This window comes from Phacochoerus africanus, chromosome 5 (genome assembly GCF_016906955.1).
Source record: "Phacochoerus africanus isolate WHEZ1 chromosome 5, ROS_Pafr_v1, whole genome shotgun sequence".
Lineage (NCBI taxonomy): Eukaryota > Metazoa > Chordata > Mammalia > Artiodactyla > Suidae > Phacochoerus > Phacochoerus africanus.
In genome coordinates, this window is record NC_062548.1 from 90,813,964 (window position 1) to 90,832,850 (window position 18,887).

Consider the following 18,887-nt stretch of genomic DNA (forward strand, 5'->3'; position numbering starts at 1 on the left):
ATCAAGCAAAGAAAGCAGACACAAGGAAATATGTGCCTAGTAATGGTGTACTGATGCATTGATGGAGTATAGGCTCTTAAAAAGTTGAAGTTTTATTATATGTTACCTTATTTTATGGTAAAGGTTTATTTTTCAATGAAAAATTTAAGATAAAATATAATTATCTGAGGTCAAGATTTATGTTAAACATTAAATTTTTCCTCTTACATTAAAATAATCATTAATCAATGATTATAATACAGAAATTTATCTTTTATTATTTTAGTATCACAAACTAAGTGTTCCTGAATGATAATTATATAAATAAGATGAATCTCTTATAAAAGTTGTAGTGGGGGTTACAAATAAAATGTGTTTTTTAAAATCCCAATTAGCACATGTCACCAAAAAATCCTTATGAAAGACACAGATTCGAGACTAAAACAATCACAGTAACTGAGGATTATGATCCTCAAATCTTCAGTGTATTTAAGTATTTTTTTCCTTTTGCTCATCATTGGGTTTTCTTTATATACTACAGGTAGACAAGTTGACCCTTGAACAACTCGGGGGGCCAGGGCCACCAACTCTCCACACAGTTGAAAATCCATGTATAACTTAGAGTCGACCCTTTTTATCCATGGTGCCATATCCACAGGTTTAAACAAGCTCCTACTGTGTAGTACTGTGGAACATACTGTTTTTAAAAAAATCCACGTATAAGACTAGTGCCTTCAAATCTGTGTTGTTCAAAGGTCAACTGTCCATTATAACAACTGCAAGTATTTATGCCCAGTCTGTATGTGTCTTTTCATTTTATTCATGGTCTCTATTGTTGTGCAATAACTTTTGATTTTAATGAGTTCCAATCTGAGTCTTTTCTTTGAGAGTTTATGGTTTGAGGGTCTTGTTTCTGAAAACATTGCTTGCCCTGAGGTCCTAACGATATCCTCACTTATGTTCTGCATATAGTTCAAAGTTGGGCTTTGAACAAACATCCAGTGCCTCTGTACTTACAGGGCATTTTGTAGAACAGCCGTTCTCCAGCGCCATCATTAGTTTGCAAGTATTTACTATCCAAGGACCAGTCAATGTGTGTGATAAAACTGAGAGACTTGTTGCATTCTCCTATTTTCTTATAGCGCTGGGCGACAGCATAGACGTCTACTGGGCCGTCGTTGGATCCCACTGCCAGATAAGAACCGTCTGGAGAAAATTTCATTTCGTGAATGACTTCTTTTCGATCTTTGATATGAACCACTTCTGTCATATCTCTATGAGAATAAAAAAGCAAAGCGATAATCAGCAAAGCTAGAAATAGGAACCCCAAGTCATGTTTCCAAGTTTGTGTGCCACAGGGAAAAAAATTGTTTTGAAAGGAAGGGAAAGCCTCCATGGCCAATGTAGGAAAAATTAAACATTTTAAATAATATATTGGGCTTACAAAGTAAAAAATAATAAAAATTTAATGAAGCTCATTTTTACTTTGATGTTTAATCCTATTTACTATTTTTCCCTAAAACTTTTTATTTAAAAAAATTGGGGTTTGTAAAATTGTTTTAAAAATATATCACAGAGAAAGGCAAAATATATCAAGGTTAACATGAAAATAAACCATCTTTTTTGTTCTTTAAGAACAAAAAACCGGTGACTATTAAGTTTGGTGCTTGCTGCAATAAGATCAAGTCTAAAAAGCAGAAGAGGAAATTTACTTTCTTCATGTTGATTTTTTAAAGTAACTGTTTAACTTTCATTATGAAAGGTCAATAATCCATGCATGGAATCACTGGAATATTTTGTACCCTTTCTGATCAGTTTCTGCTAAGAATTTCTGCCTTTATTTGAGAGCTCCCTGAGGTTTTTTTTCCTTCTGCTATACAGACAAAAATCATAACTAGCAGGTCCCCTGAGCTAGTAATGATGCTCTCATCGACTCCAAAATGAACTGAATGCATAAATAATGGAAAATATTTGCTTATACATAATAATTTCTCATATCTGTTAGCATTTATTAATAGCATTATAGTTTACAGTAATGTCAAAATAGATGTGGGAGGATTTTTTTGGGGGGGTTTGGGAAATCCATCAAAAAGAAAACTTGGTAATGAGCCATCTTTTCACATATCGCTAAGCAAAGAAAGAAAATGTTGCCCACTCACTTGGTAACATGTTCCATGTGGCCGGTAATGAGAATTTAGTGTAATAAACCATGTCCAGAGCATTTTTCAAAGCTATATAGAATTTGCTGTGTGAGAGATGTAGTTCTAATTTACAACTTGCATTTCCTTTCTGTAATAACAAAATGTGCAAGCCAAAACAACAACCAATGTGTTCACAGGAATCATAAGGGCGGGTCATAATTTTTGTACAGTAGAAATAATATAGGATGTTAATAAATATGAAATGTTCCATTTTACTGTTGATTATAGGTGGAAAAAATCTTTTGCTTGTATTTGAGCTCACCTCTAAAAATTTGGTGCTGTTGGAGGCTGCTTTCTTTTTTTGCCCTCTTTTCTTGGCTTAATACAAGCCCATAACCTCTTATCTAAAGCCCATGAGTTCATTACTCATTGGATTTCAGAAAGGTTTACATACAATATATTATGTAACGTGCCCAGGAGGAGCGAGTGCAGCACCTTAATATTTTATGAACACATTAATATTTCTGCAGCAAATCACGATACATGATTATTCCTTCTAAGAGATTAATAGACTATGAACAAGCTCACATCAGTTCACTGGGTCAGGCTGTGCTGCTAAATAAGTTACCAAAGAATGTTGGATTTTCAGAGTGTTTGGATTTTGGAGTTATAGATAGGGGAATGTGAATCAATAGTGATCCTATGAAAATAGTAAATGCATTTTTCCTAAGGTCCTGGCATACTTTATGACCAGGAGAATTAATTTTAACAAAAAAAATCCCGAATCTCCTTTTCCATATCAGTACGTGCCTGACTCGAAGAACGATGAAAGATCCGTCCTTCATGCCCAGCGCCAACTGTGATCCATCGGGGCTGAAAGCAACGCTGCGAACGGCCTCCTCCATGTTACAGCGGGCGATCAAGGCGTGGTCCGCCAGACTCCACAGCCTAAGCGCAGTTCCAAGGAAAAGACAAAACAAAACAGCTTCTCATAGCCATCAGCCACGAGGCTGATGGACAGTTTACTAGTGTGGTAATTTCCAGAAAGGATCCAGGAACATCACACCAGTGTCCTTCCTCGCTGCATGCCTGGGAATCCGGGAAAGTGCTTAGTTTAACTTTGGGCTATTTTCACCACGTGAAATATCCAGCAAGAACTACAAAGTGAGAAAATATTTCCAAAGATCTTGAGAATAGTAAAATAAGGAAACTTTAAACACACCTCCACACAAAATTGTTTTTCTCTTTAGAAATTAAAAATTGTTCTTTAGACCAACGGTTGTTAGTAACACTAATAGGATAAGAAATACAACTTTAGAATGGATAAGCAATGGGATCCTGCTGTATAGCACTGGGAGCTACGTCTGGTCACTTGTGATGTGAGCATGATAATGTGAGAAAAAAGAATACATATATGTATGTGTGACTGGGTCACCTTGCTGTGCAGTAGAAAATTGACACTGTAAACCAGGTATAATGGAAAATAAATAAAAATCATTATAAAAAATAAAAACAAAAAAATAAAAAAAGGAAAAAATCAGTGGAAATCATCATTAAAAAAAAGAAATACTTCTAGATGCTTTTAGTTTTTTTTTTACATGAAGATCCTTTTAATAACTGTTAGTAACTGTTGATGTGTTAGTAAGCACATAAAGATTGAAATACACCTTATGTTTGTTGTATAAGAAAAAGTATCAAGATGCAGAACAAATGACACTCCTGCCCAGTATTTGGATGGTTCCAAAGTTGCCTGTACACACTCATTTGCTGTCACTCCTCTCAAATTCTCTGGGTGCCCCACTGCTGATAGGGCCCCTCTTGGCAGGGGCCGGGGGGATACTTCTCTGCACCCCATCTGATGAGCACAGCTACTGCTGGAGAAATGGAGGGCAAGTGCATGTGCACAGAATTTTCAGCAGTTCCTGGAACACCTACCTCATCCAGGCACAGCAAAGAGAGAGAACTAAATATTTGAAGACACAAATAAGGGTTTCCACATCAGTTGCAAGTGTGGTATCTGACCTCTCTCTGTTAGTACTTTGAAGACAGTCTCCTCTTAACAATGCAAACAGCAGTATCTGCGAGGGGAACTGAGAATCTAAGTTTTGCAATAGAGAGGCAAGAGTAAGCCAAATGTTTCTCTAAATGTACTTGCCATCAGAAGGGATGGGCATTCTCCTTACAATGCAGGGCTGCACAGTGAATAGTTTACTGATCCCTTAGGCAGCCTGCACTGTTCAAACTAAAGTTTATGGCTTTCCATACCTTGTGCATTATTCATGATCTCATGCTATTTTTAGCTTTGTACTATTTAAGCAATGTATGCTTTGCTTTACTAGCGTGAAGAAACCATCACTCCTCAGTCAACTGCGCTATCCTTATAAAGCTACTAAGCTAGGCTTTGTAAGAAATTATGACTTATACCCTTCCTAAATTTCAATACTCAGTGTAAAATTCTCTTTAAAATTTTAGCCAAATTAATGACTAACAGGAGTAATATATATTCTGGGGCATATTTTCTTAGGAACCAGCACTTCCCTTTGATTTGAAGATACCACTCATTCCACCTGAGACTTTACAGAGAAAGAATCACTCACTCATGTGTGGAAGACGACTTTGAAAAACCAGAAGTTCAGTTCTATTGGTGATGTCTTCAGTCAGCTGTGAAATCACCGTGCAGCCCCCAACAGGACTAAAGGTACGAGGGGGAAACATGACCTTATCACAGATGAGGGCCCTCAGCTCACATCCTCAACAGGAAGAGACCTGGAGGCCAATCTCATCAGTAGGAGTATTTTCTCATCTAAGAACCCTTTCTTGACTTAAGATGGAGCCAAAGAAAGACAGCAATAACCAAAGGCCCGGAAGCATACTGTTGTTGAGCCAGATGTCTCAACATTCCCTTTGGAAACTGTGTGGTTCTGTGCTGTAGGTTATCCTTCTCTTAAAGTAACCAGCAAATCTGGGCAAAATCAATGTTATCCCAGGACGTCAGTGAAGTGACAGCGGCCACTGGCCGGACTTTACCTGACAGAGCGATCGTCGCTGCCCGTCACGGCCAGTGGCTTCTTGGGGTGCAGGGCCAGAGCCCAGAGCTCCCCCTCACAGTGGCCCTGCAGGATCAGCATCGGCTTGTCCCGCTCTCGCACGATCACTTCAAAGATCTCGCTGTCCTGGGTCCCTGCTAGAAGGCGGTCTGCTTTCCAGCACACACTCCGGATAGAGAGGCCTGACAAAAATAAATGAGTAAAACAGAGCCATATCCCCACACCATTCATAAATAAAATACCTAACTAAACACCCTGTCACCAGGATAGCATCTAAGCTACACATCTGAACAATGCTTGGGGTGGAGAGTCAACCCCAAACACCATTCTGTGTCACTGCCTGTCACATTCCTTGCGTTGGTGGTTTCCTCACACCAACCCCCGTGACCTATTTTGTAAAAGAATGAATGTTCTTTCCTGTCTGACTTAGGCTAGCTATGTGCTTTTACAGCAGGGACTACATTAAATAAGATTATCTTGTTTTAAAATAATGATTTTATTCTTTCCATTATAGCTGGTTTACAGTGTTCTGTCAATTTTCACACATACACGTACACATTCTTTTTTCTCACATTATCATGCTCCATCATAAGTGACTAGACATAGTTTCCAGTAAATACGATATCTTAAAGTGAATGTAAGCGCAGGAATGGGTCTTTATGAAAACCTAACCCTCTTTGAAATCATTTCCTTCTGATTTGCTATGGAAAAGTGAATATAATCACTTCAATCTTTAGGAGGCTAACATTGTTATAAAATTATACATGGGAGATACTACGGAACGGTTAATTATCATATTAGGCAAGTTGAGTGTTTATTTGATCAGAACCCAGACTCGTTCTGCTGGATAAACAGATGCACCATGTCCCAGAAAAATACAAATGAGACTCTAATTTGTTCTCAGAATACCACCGTGCATTTGAAGACGTTATTCTTCACTGACTTGACAACTGGGGGAATGTCTCCAAAAGCACAGTCCTCCTTTTAAATCCAACCCTCCGTCTCTGCATTCCATCCTCTCGAAGCAGATCCTCAGTTGCCTGTCTGAGTTTTGATCTCGTGGGCTTTTCACTTATCTGTTCTGTTCCTCACCAGGTATGTTATTTATTTGCTTACATAGTAAATTCTCTCAGTCTGAATTAGAAATACAAAAGCAATCCCAGTTTTATAACTACTTTAAACTACTTAAGGAGGTGACAAGCTTTGAGATTTGAGTTGCCTCCCCAGCTGGCTCTGCCTTTGTTGTAGAAAGTACCAGAAGTCAGAGCACCTGGGCTTCAGTTCTGTTCTATGCCTGATTGGCCAGACACGCCAGGGGGAGCCCCATTTCTCTGGGGACCAGTTTTTCTCTCCATAAATGCAGACCATAATAATGGACACCATGTAATTTATCATCCAAATCAGGACTCCTCTGAAAGTAAAAGTATTCTCTAAAAATTATTAAATTTACATAATCTTTTGAAATAGTTATTAACCAAGAAAGCAGCTTTACTATGTTGAAAGATCTATTAAATAATTCTATCAAAAATATTTTCAAATCTAAAATTCTCATTACACTTTATTACTTTAGAGCAAAAGGTCTAGGACAGAGGAGTGAATAAACATATAGATGTTTGGGGCCATGACACTCAGCAGGACCTAGAATGGGGGATACGTGTTGTTATACATGTGTCAAAACTCACAGAATATACAACACCAAGAGCAAACCCTGATGTGAGCTATAGGATTTGGGGGATGATGTATCAGGGCAGGTTCATCATTGTAACCAACATTCCATTCAGGTGGGGAAGGTTGATAGTCAGTGGTGGGGGGCGGGCATATAGGAGAAATCTCTGTACCTTCCACTCAGTTTTGCAGTGAGCCTAAAACTGCAAAGATCCAGGACAAATGCTGGGACAACAGAAGGGTTAACTGGTGATATATGGATACCCTGACGGAAATCCTCATCTTAACTCACTGTGGTCTTGAGAGGACCCGATGAGATAATGCATTTATTTACAAAAACGTGTTTTTTAAGGTACAACATGATTATTATATAAGATAACCCTCTTTTTTCCTGCTTTGAATTCACTGTTATGTGTCTTGAAATGGAAGGAGACAGCACACAGGCAGACTGATTGTTCCTGCTGTGGGGAGTAAGTAGGGATACCTTGGCAACGGCTAGTTCAGGGTCAATCACTCAAAATCTTCCACTGCAAACATCACGGCAGGCTCTCGAGGTTGAAAAGGACAGATATGTGTGGAAAGCACTGGGGACAAGATGGCAGGCTGACAGGGCAGAAAGCTCAGCTGAGGAGGAAAAAATTCTTTTGCTACTCTCTCTTTCTTGTCCATATATCTTTCCTATGCTTTTTCAGAGGTTTAGTGACTGTTCACTAATTAACATATTTCAGTTTCCTCTAGGAGAGGAATGAATTTGCTGTCTCCCCAGCAGGTTTTTTGTATAATTTTGTTACAGGAAAGTAATAACACTTTGTTCTTCAGAAGCAGGAAGTAAAGAGGGATATTAAATATATTCCAACATTGGCAGAAAACATAAAATAATTTACTTATTATAGTTATTGTCCGTCTCCTCTCACTTATGTCTGTGAAGAGTTTTCTCACATTGCTGTATCCTCAGTTCCTAGCACAGGGGCTGGCATGTAGTAGATGCTCAGTAAGAATTGTTGAATGAATATAACATTAAAATCACAAACATTTCTTGCGTCTTTGGAGATACCAAGAGATAAAAGACAACAACATCCTTATTCTCAATGAGAACATTAAAGGAGGGATATATTCATTCATTTACATGAAACATTTTTACTGAGCATCTACTACATGTCGAAGACTGGAGCTTGAGCAGGGAACAAGCCAGACCCATGCCCTTGTGGCATTTGCTTTCTGAGGAGCCAGACATTTGTAAGCAAATACCTACATGCCAACACCAATTAAAATGATATAAACAAGATGACACAATTATGGACAGTCTCTTCCATAAATGGTGTTGGGAAAACCAGACAGTCATATGCAAAAGAAACATATAAAAATAAACTCAAAATGGATTAAAGACTTGAATGTAAGACCTGAAACTGTAAAACTCCCAGAAGAAAACATAGGTGGGGGGGGCTCCTTGATATCAGTCTTGGTGATGATTTTTTGGCTCTGACACCAAAAGCAAAGGCAATAAAAGCAAAAAAAAAAAGTGGGACTACATCAAACTAGAAAGCTTCTGCACAGCAAAGGAAACCATCAACAAAATGATAAGGCAACCAGTTCAATGGGAGAAAATATCTGCAAATTATAGATCTTATAAAGGGTTCATCTCCCCCAAATATAAAGAATTTTGTGCAAATCAATAGCAAAAGACCTCCAAACAATTTGGGCAGAGGTGGGAGTACCTTTTGTGGCTCAACAGTAAGGAACCCAACTAGTATCCATGAGGACTCAGATTTGATCCCTGGTCCCACTTGGTAGGTTAAGGATCTGGCGTTGTTGTGAGCTGTGATGTAGGTCGCAAACTTTTGTTTCCACACCACAAACAAACAAACAAAACACACACACACACACACACAAACACAAACAATGAAAAAACAACCTATGGAATGGGAGAAAATAGTTGCAAATGATCCAACTGACAAGGGCTTAATCTCCAAAATATACAAACAACTCATACAGCTCAACAACAAAAAAACAAGCAACCCAATAAAAAAATGGGCAGATCTAAATAGGCATTTCTCCAAAGAAGATGTCCAGTAGGCACGTGAGAAAATGCTCAACATCACCAATTATCAGAGAAATGCAAATCAAAACTATAATGAGGCACCACTCCACACTGGTCTGAATGGTCATCATTAATAAATCTACAAATAACAAATGCTGCAGAAGGTGTAAAGAAAAGGAAACCCTCTTACACTGTTGGTGAGAATGTAAATTGGTACAACCACTATGGAAAACAGTATGGAGGTTCCTCAGAAAACTAAGTATATGCCCAGGCATGGGACTGATCTAGTAATCCTATGCCTGGGCATATATCCAGACAAAACTTTCATTCAAAAAGATACACACAAACCTATGTTCACCACAGCACTATTCACAACACCCAAGACATGGAAACAACATAAATGTCCATTGACAGATGAATGGATTAAAAGGTGTGATACCTATACACAACAGAATACTACTCAGCTGTAATAAAGAGCAAAATACCACCCACAGCAACATGGATGCAACTAGAGATTTTCATACTCAGTGAAGTAAGTCAGCAAGAGAAAGACAAATACTATATGATATCACTTATACATGGAGTCTAAAATATGGCACAAATGAACCTACCTACAAAACAGAAAGACTCACATACATAGACAACAGACTTGTGGTTGCCAAAGGGGATGGGGGAGAGACTGGGAGTTTAGGGTTAATAGATGCAAACTATAACATTAGAATGGGTAGAAAATAAGGTCCTACTGCATAGCACAGGGAACTATAGCTAATTTTTCTGGATAGACCATGATAGAAAAGAATATAAAGAAGAATGCATACACACACACACACACACATACATGTATATATACATATAATGAGTCACTTTGCTGTACAGCAGAAATTGGCACAACATATATTTTATGGTTGATTAACATCAACTATACACTAAGAAAATCAAGTTTGGTTAAAAATTTTTTTGCTTTGTCTTTACGAGGCTTAGAACAAAGAAAAACCTTCCATCTCAGCCAAGACTATGAGGCAGTCAAGCTACACAGCACCCAGCTGTTTTCAGACTGTCCATGGAGTTCTTGGATTACTAGAAATGCCTCGGGGGCCTGGCAAAGAGAGTACAGGGAAATGAGAGAGGGAAGCAGAGTCTGAGGATCACACCCTGCTTTTCCCTCAACAACTCACAGTCTGTGTTTTATCACAGATTTCATTTGAAAAAACGGGTTGCACTGAACCAATCACCATAAGGAAGAAGCTTTACATGTGGCACAGGCAATGAAGTTAAACTGATCAGGATTATTTCTGATTTAGGAAGGGCAGAGGGAGAAGGAGAGAAAACCAGGGGAAGAGTTGTTACATTTTCATTGTTTACAACATAAACCTAATGAGCTGTGAACAATTTCTCTGGGGACCAACTCAGGCTCTCCACAAATACTTGGTTCTTCAAACAGATAAATTGGATTTTGTCACATCAGACAAGTCCACCCCAGGGGTCTACCTACAGAAATAGGTAAGATGCTTGGCCGCTCTTGCTTCCAAGATAACCATTTTAAAAAGGAATGAGTTCTTGAGGACACATCAATGGGTACAGAACTGCATTCAAGTTTCCTAATAATAGCTCTTTTTTCATCATTTTCAAACCTAACTGCTGTTTGGCATGCAAGACTGGTGAAGAGAACTGCTGGATTCTTCTGGAGAGTCCCTGAGGAATGGCAGATTCCTGACAGGGTTCTGGCACTCTTCCCCTTCTCCTATCTATCCAGGCATGGTTTAACTTCTCCGACACAAATGCAGAAGACAGTAATGTAATCACAGTTTCCTAGCTGGGATGGCTGAGGTGACCACTGCCTTGGGAAGTAGTTAAGCTGTCTTTGCTTCTTTATCTTCTTCTTTGGAGCTCAGAAAAATATAAAATATTGTTAGAAATATGGTTAGAAATCTACCAAGAGTGATAAGAGAGCCAGGGAAAACCATCCTAATTATTTTAAGCTACAGAAATTCTCTTTTCTTTGAAAAAGCACATGTTTCATAGACTTCTTATGGTCTGAACTGAAGGCATTTTGTGGAATTATGAGGAGTCCATATTTAGCACACCTTGCCCCTTCTCTGCTGCTCCAGTATGAGAAATATGGGGCTCTGGCCTGTGCTTGGTCCATACAGCCAGCAGATGGCAGTAGAGAGCAACCACCGACTTCAACATGAAAAGCCTCAGGCTAAGATCAAATTCTCACCAGCCCTTTGCTTGAGTTTTATATTCAGAACAGAAAGTGGGAAAGAGTATCTTTTCAATTCTCTCTGTGACAGTTCTGAAACCTGTGTATGGTGAGATCTACCCCAGGAGGATCATAAATATCAACATAGACCTAAAGGACATTGCTTATTTTCCACTAGTTTGTTGAATGGTAAGTTCATGGACTGAATTTATATCCCAGCTATGTGACCTGGAAAATAGTTAATTTTTCAAATTTTCAGTTGTGCAGCCTGTAAACTGGAGAGAATATTAGTGCTCATACTTCACAGCATTGTTATGAGAATTCAATGCAATCATGTATTCACACACTCAACCCAGTGTCTGGTACTTAGGAAATTAAATATAAGTTTAAGTTATTATTTTAACCAGCAAGTTTTTTGTTTTCTGTTTTTTCTTAAATTAAGTTTACATCTCAATGAAGAACAGCTTGCTGGGAGTGTGGTCAGATTCCATCCTGGGAAGGGTCAGCCCAAGGAGCTATGAAGTTGCTGCATGCCTTCCCTTGAGTCTCTTAGTTATGTCCCTGTGTTACAACTTATTTGTTGTTTGTTATCGTTTTGATGTGCTATCACTAATGACTCTGAGAAGGAAAGGTTATGGTCTAACACACAAAGAGAGCACTATCTGGGGAATAAAAATCCCTCCCCCCCAATTATCTGGCCCAGGAAGGGCAGACTGGCAGTGGAGAGGGGGTTGGTACTTCTCAGTGTTTTTAAATCTGGTGCATCGAGGCCTGAAATATGGAAAAGGACCAAGAGCAGCTGCTCCAACACTTACTGTCCACCAGAATCTGTAAGCAAAGGGTTTTAAAAATATGGATACCTGGGAGTTCCCATCGTGGCACAGTGGTTAACGAATCCGACTAGGAACCAGGAGGTTGTGGGTTCGATCCCTGGCCTTTGTCAGTGAGTTAAGGATCTGGCGTTGCCGTGAGCTGTGGTGTAGGTTGCAGATGAGGCTCAGATCCCGTGTTGCTGTGGCTTTGGCGTAGGCCGGTGGCTACAGCTCCGATTCGACCCCTACCCTGGGAACCTCCATATGCCGTGGGAGCGGCCCAAGAAATGGAAAAAAAAAAAATATATGGATACCTGGACCCTTCCCACAAATTCCTCTCAATTGGTCTGGAGTGGGGCTAGACATAATTATTTTTAGCTCCTCGGGGCTGAGAACCACTTGTTGAGAACCAACCACTATCAAGCTGTTCCCAAGCTAGTGTGTGTTTTTAGACTTTAGCCACACTATTGAAAATTCAGATTTGCAGGCTACATCACCAGTGATTCTAATGCAGTAGTTCTTCAGCCATACATTGTAAAACTCCACGCTAAAAGATTAGAAAGCCCAAGCCTTGATGAGCAGATGGCCAAAAATAAGTACCACTTTGAGAAATCAATTCTGAGTCAAACAGGCAAGCCCTACAAATGGTTGGGAATGGTCCTCCCCAGACACTGTGAGGCCCTGTGCCCAGGGCTTCGACCGCTCTCCCAGGAAGACTCACGTTGACCAGGAGGAGGCCCAGGGACAGTAAATATCTACCGAATAAATGACGAAATTACATCATAGACTGTTTACATTATTTGCCCCAAGTCCTAGAGTGAGCAGGCAATAGAGATGAAATGAGGAGTGAGGCAGCACAAGTCTGGAGCAATCTCTCTTCCCCACAAAGGCGTTTTCCTTCTCTGTGGAAGTGCACTCAGCACATGGTACCAAAGATCAGAGGAGACAAGGTGATGCCTTCTCCTATAAACCTACCCTCACTAAAGGTGCAAGACGAGGGAGCGCCAGGTGAAAGGTAACACAAGGGCAAGACAGAGGACATTTCACTTAGAGGGAAGAGGGAGTGTTGGGAGAAGGTGTGGAGAAAACAGCAGGGACCGCCTACCTCCTGTCTCCCCTCAGGAGGGGGCATGAGGTGCCCAGGGAGTCTGGAAGTGGGCCAGGCTCCGGTGCCCTAGGGTGATATGAAAGGCAGAGTTTGGAACCTACAGTCAACAAGAGGGGGCAGACTTGCATCCCCAGGGATTCGTGAGTACAGGTGACTGGGGGGACAAGACTGGCCTTATGATTTCTGGAGTCCAATACAAATGGAAATGTGAGACCCCCTTGTTTAAAAATGAATAAAGAGTGATGACAGTGAGCAGTGAAACTAAGTGCAGGGCCCTTCAGAGCATGGGCCCCAGGCAACTACACACATTTCATGCTCTAGGAGCTACTCTCCCTGGGGCCCCTCATGCTGCTGGAGGATAAAGGGGATCCTGCATGCAGATCGCTTAGCACAGAGCAGACAACTGGCACCAGGAGCTGCTGCAGGAGAGCCAAGGCCTCTCCATGGACTGGGCAGGGGCTGGTCTCAAAAGGGTTTGCAGCACCAAGTGCCCACGGCCTGCAGCTCCCATTTACAAGGGCTCCCTGACTGAGAACTTCCTGCAGAATTCACAGTGAAAGATATGCTTTCCAAAATCCCTGTTGCCAACTCCAGTCCACAGGATCCCAAATCTCAGGAAATCTGAAGGATCCACAGAGCCTAACGGGCCTGAGAAGACAAAAACATTGCCAAGTCCACTGCTTCCACCCCAGGAAGAAACACTGGGCTGGTTTTCACAGGAAGCCGGCTGGGGTGGAGTGTTTATCAGGGAATTACTACCAGAACGAGCCAGACAGTTAGCCTCTGCTTGTCTGCCACCACATTCCACATGGAGTCTGAACAAACAGCAGCAAACACCCCACCCCCACCCCGACCTCTTCCAGCCGCACACATCACCATCCTGTTAGGGAATCACTGTCTGAAACTGCCCACCTTGGCCAGGCAGATAATAACTGCTTGCACGAGTTGTCTCACAACAGGAGGCCCTGATAAGGAACATAGTGCTGTCCTGAAGAAGAACCAGTAATTTGGGAGGGGCCCATAGGAGTGAGAATCCTATTAAGAATCCTTGGCGCTAAGTCCATCTTGGCTGAGAGGAGGGCGCATCACCAAGAAGGACCCTGAGGCAGACCAAGTGCAGGCTGAGCAAGATGATTGGCCAGAGACCAGAAAATGAACCCCATTCCCATAAAACGGGAGACTGTAAGCCCCATGGCAGAGCAATTCTCCTGGGTTTCCTCACCATGCTGCTCCCCCACGAAGTACCCCTTCCCAATAAAGCCTTTTGCTTTGTCACTATGTGTGTCTCCTCGGACAATTCATTTTCAAGTGTCAGACAAGAGCCCATATTCTGACCCTGGAAGGGGTTCCCCCTTCCTGCAATAGTCCCAGTGCCTGAATGTTCGTCTACAGGTCCTCTACTCCCTCAGGACAAGAGTGATGCAGGAGGCATGGCCCAAAGTACCAAGAGAAGTAGACAGGGATAGAGGGGCTGGAGGTGATGGGAGTGGAGGTGAGTAATGAAGCAAGGGACCAGGAGAACAACAGAAGGTGCCTGCTTTGTTTCTATTGTTAATAAGGTTGTTTTCAGATTTGAGAGCTGGTTCTCTGAACTGCCTATACCAGGGTTTCCCAACCACAGTATTGTAAACTTTTGGGGCCAGATAATTCTTAGTTGAGGTATGTATCATTGCAAGGTGTCACTATAGGATGTTTAGCAGCATCCCTGGCCTCTATTCAGAAATCCCAGCAGCACCCTCCCCTCTGCTGACAATCAAAAATGTCTCCAGACAATACCAAATGTCTTCCAGAGGATAAAAGCAGCCCTGAGTGAACATCACTGGGCAGAATGATCCTCAATGTTCTCTGAAGAAGCAAAATAGTAATAAAAAGATGGGTCATGGAGAGAGAGACTCCTAGAATCCCATCTCTAATCCTGCCCCACTCTGGTCCACTCTCTGCTCCTGAGCAGGAAGAGTCCTGACCATAAACTCACCCCTCTAAGCCCTTCTATGACCTCCTATTGCTGATCCATGGGAGCCGAGTTTGAACAACAATAGTTATCTGTTCCTCCCTCTGAAGCCTTGTCACCTGTCACTCTGTACTTCAGTGACACACCACACTCTTCATCCATTCATGTTTCCAGGGTGCCTACATGCACCAGGCACTGTTCTAAGTGCTTGGGAGGCATCAGTGAGCAAAGAGACTTCTGCTTTGTAGAAACACATAACAGTCATTACCGTAAGAACAGGTAAATTAAATTGTGTTTACAAGGTGAAAAGAAGATCTGGGGAAAAGGGATCAGGACTGCCGGGATGGTGGAGGGAGAGCAGGTTGTGATTTTAAATAATGTCATCAGGTCAGCTTCTCTTGAGCAAAGGCTTTAAGGAGAGGGGGCACTAGGCACACAGATTCCTGGGAAGAGTGTGGCAAGCAGAGGGAGCATCCTGGGAGCACAGAGGCAGGGAAGAGGAGCAGTCTGAGCAGAGGGCAGAGCAGAGTGAGGGAAGGAGACATGAAGGAGCTCAAGGCTGGAAGGCCATCCTAAGGACTTGGACTCTTTTCTGAGGAAAATGGAGTGATGGCAGGGTTTTGAGAAAATGTGGTCTGGCTCATGTAGATTTCAAACATCTCCCTTTGACTGCTATTCTGAGAATCATGGCTGAAGCATGGACACAAGTTGCAAAGCAACTGCAATAGTCTGTGTGCAAGATGGTGATTCAGACCAGCTAGGAGGATGTAGAAATAGTGAGAAGGCTAAGAAGAGGCATTTTGTATCCCCGAGACCCCAGCTCCTAGGCTTGCTCACTGCTGAGGAATGCTGCTTGATCTAATGCAGGATATCTCTGGATTCAGAGTTTAGAGTTCGTTAGACATAGAGACAACTCAACAACTATGTGTTGGAAGTTAAAGACACCAATAAAATGCCTGAAGCACACTCTTTAGAAGAACTTGTCCAGTTCCTAGGCACTTGGTAGATGCTTCATAGATGCTTACTGAATGAATAAATAAGTGAATAATGCATCTTCTACTGTGTGAATAATCACTGTACTCCTTTAGACATAATCATTTACAACCATTAACTCAAAGTATTTTATTATCATAGATGTAATTTATTTGATTGCCTTGCTTTAAGAATTATTTTTGACTTTTCTTGCTACCACTATAAGTCGTTTAAGTTTATTGTTTTACCAAGATCATAAATTTTTTTTTAAAATGATCAGACTCAAAATGCACTTTTTGTCAAGTTTGGTGTGAGACTTGTGTTAGAGCCCTAATCCTACAATTAGCTTGATCTAGTGGCCCTGATCCTTATTCGACTCATCCATAAGTGGAGAGAGTTCCACACACTGACATCGATGTCTCTCCCACTTTGAAAATTCCAGAATTTGATATTCACTGAAAAATGTATTGGAGACCCACCATCCCACATGCCTGAAACTCTTTGGGCTAGGTGCACTTTGGAATTGAGAAACTTTTGGATCTTGAACTCATGTTATAGATCCAATGGAGTCTGGGAGCAGCACCTTGAAATCAAATATTTCTACAGTGAACTGTGTGAATATTCACACATATAGAGACCAAAAAACAGCTTCATATAAGTTTAAGTCAGGTTTTGCTGCCAAATTAGTTATAAAAATAGTTCGGGGAAAAAAAAGAAGTTGGACTCTTACCTTATATCATATGCAAAAATTAGCTCAAAAATGGATCAAAGACATAAATATAGAAGCTAAATCCATAAAACACTTATAAGAAAATATAGGGGGAAATCTTCATGAAATTGTGTTTGGCAATAATTTTTTGGTATGACATCAAAAGCACAGGTAACAAAAGAAAAAAAAATATATATTTAATTACATCAAAATTAAAAAAACTTCTGTGCATCACAGAACCTAATAAACAGACTTAGAAGGCAACCTATGAAATGAGAAAATATTTACAAATCATATATTTGATAAGGGTCTAATATCCAAGATATATAAAGAACTCTTATAGCTTGGCAACAAAATAACAAACATTTTGATTTAAAAATGGGCAAAGCTTATGGAGTTCCCATTGTGGCTCAGCAGTAACATGCCTGATTAGTATCCATGAGGAAGTGGGTTCAATTCCTCAGTGGGTTAAGGATCCAGCATTCCCATGAACTGTGGTGTGGATTGCAGATGTAGCTCGGATCTGGTGTGGCTGTGGCTATGACATAGGCCAGCAGCTGTAGCTCAGATTTGATCCCTAGCCTGGGAATTTCCATATGCCACCTGAGGCCCTAAAAAAATGACAGAAAAATGGGAAAAGCTCAATATATGCCATATACTACATCAACAAAAGACAAAAGCTACATGATCATCTATAACAGATGCAGAAAAAGCATTTGATAAGATTTAACATCCATTCATGATTTAAAAAAAAAAACTCTTGCCAAAGCACATATAGAGGGGATATATCTCAACATAATAAAAGCCATTTATGACAAACCCACAGCCAACATCATACTCAATGATGAAAAGCTGAAAGTCTTCCTGTTAAATTCCATAACAAGACAAGGATGCTCACCCTCACCACTTCTCAACATAGTAATGGAAGGAATTCCTAGACACAGCAATCACATAAGAGAAATAAATAAAAGGTATCCAAACCAGAAGAGAAGAGGTAAAGCTGTCATTATACTCTACATAGAAAACCCTAAAGACTCCACACAAAAACCATTAAAACTGATAAGTGAATTTGGCAAGGTAGCAGTATACAAGATTAATATACAGAAATTTGTTGCATTTCTTTGCTCTACAAATGAAATATAAGAAATAGAAAGTTTAAAAAATCCCATTTAAAGTCTCATCAAGAAAATAAATTAAATGCCTACGGGTAAACCTAACCAAGGGAATGGAAGACTTACATGATGAGAATTATAAAACATTTGTAAAGGAAATCAAAGAGGATTCAAAGAAATGGAAAGATGTCCAAGGCCCTTGGATTGGGAGAATTAATACTGTTAAAATGAAAAAAAAAAAAAATGGCCACACTACCCAAAGAAATCTATAGATTTATTGTGGTCCCTATCAAATTTCCCACAAAATTTTTCATAGAACTAGAAAAATAATCCTAAAATTTATATGGAACCAGAAAAGTTCCAAAATTGCTACAGCAATTCTGAGGAAAAATAACAAAGTTGGAGGCATAACCTTTTCAGACTTTAGACAATACTACCAAAAAAGATACAGTAATCCAAACAGTGTGGTATTGGCACAAAAGCAGACATGTAGACCAATGGAACAGAATAGAGAGCCCAGAAATAAACTAACACCTATGGTCAAATAAGCTTCAACAAAGGAGGCAAGAATGTACAATGGAGAAAAGATGGTCTCTTCAGCAAGTGGTGTTTGGAAAGTTGAACAGTTGCATATAAATCAATGAAGTTAGAACACATCCTCATGCTATACACAAAAATAAACTCAAAATGGCTTAAAGACTTACATTGCTAATTATTAGAGAAATACAAATCAAAACCACCATAAGGTATCACCTCACACCAGTCAGAATAGCCATCATTAAAAAGTCTACAAATAATAAATGCTGGAGAGGGTGTGGAGAAAATGGACCCTCCTACAGTGTTGGTGGGAATGTAAATTGGTGTAGCCATATGGAGAATAGTATGAAGGTTCCTTAAAAAACTAACAATAGAGCTACCATGTGATCTAGCAATTCTACTCCCCGGTATCTATCCCAAGAAAACCATAATTTGAAAAGCTTCCTGCACCCCAGTGTTCACCGCAGCGCTATTTACAATAACCAAGACATAGAAGCAACCTAAATGTCCACTGACAGATAAATGGGTAAAGAAGTGTGATATATACAAATGGAATATTACTTAGCCATAAAAATGAAATAATGCCATTTGCAGCAAATTGCATGGACCTAGA

The 18,887-nt window shown here is 40.3% G+C and overlaps 1 protein-coding gene across 1 annotated transcript in view; it reads right to left on the bottom strand.

Annotated features, from left to right (window-relative positions):
* The window catches only part of EML6 (EMAP like 6), a 290,302-nt gene that overhangs the window by 112,216 nt on the left and 159,199 nt on the right, over positions 1-18,887 (bottom strand). Inside the window, exons 7-9 of the mRNA XM_047782077.1 lie at positions 5,148-5,349; positions 2,931-3,068; positions 997-1,253 (exon numbers count right to left, since the gene is read on the bottom strand). Coding sequence (XP_047638033.1) covers positions 997-1,253; positions 2,931-3,068; positions 5,148-5,349 — 597 coding nt within the window. The remainder of the gene's footprint in view (positions 1-996; positions 1,254-2,930; positions 3,069-5,147; positions 5,350-18,887) is intronic.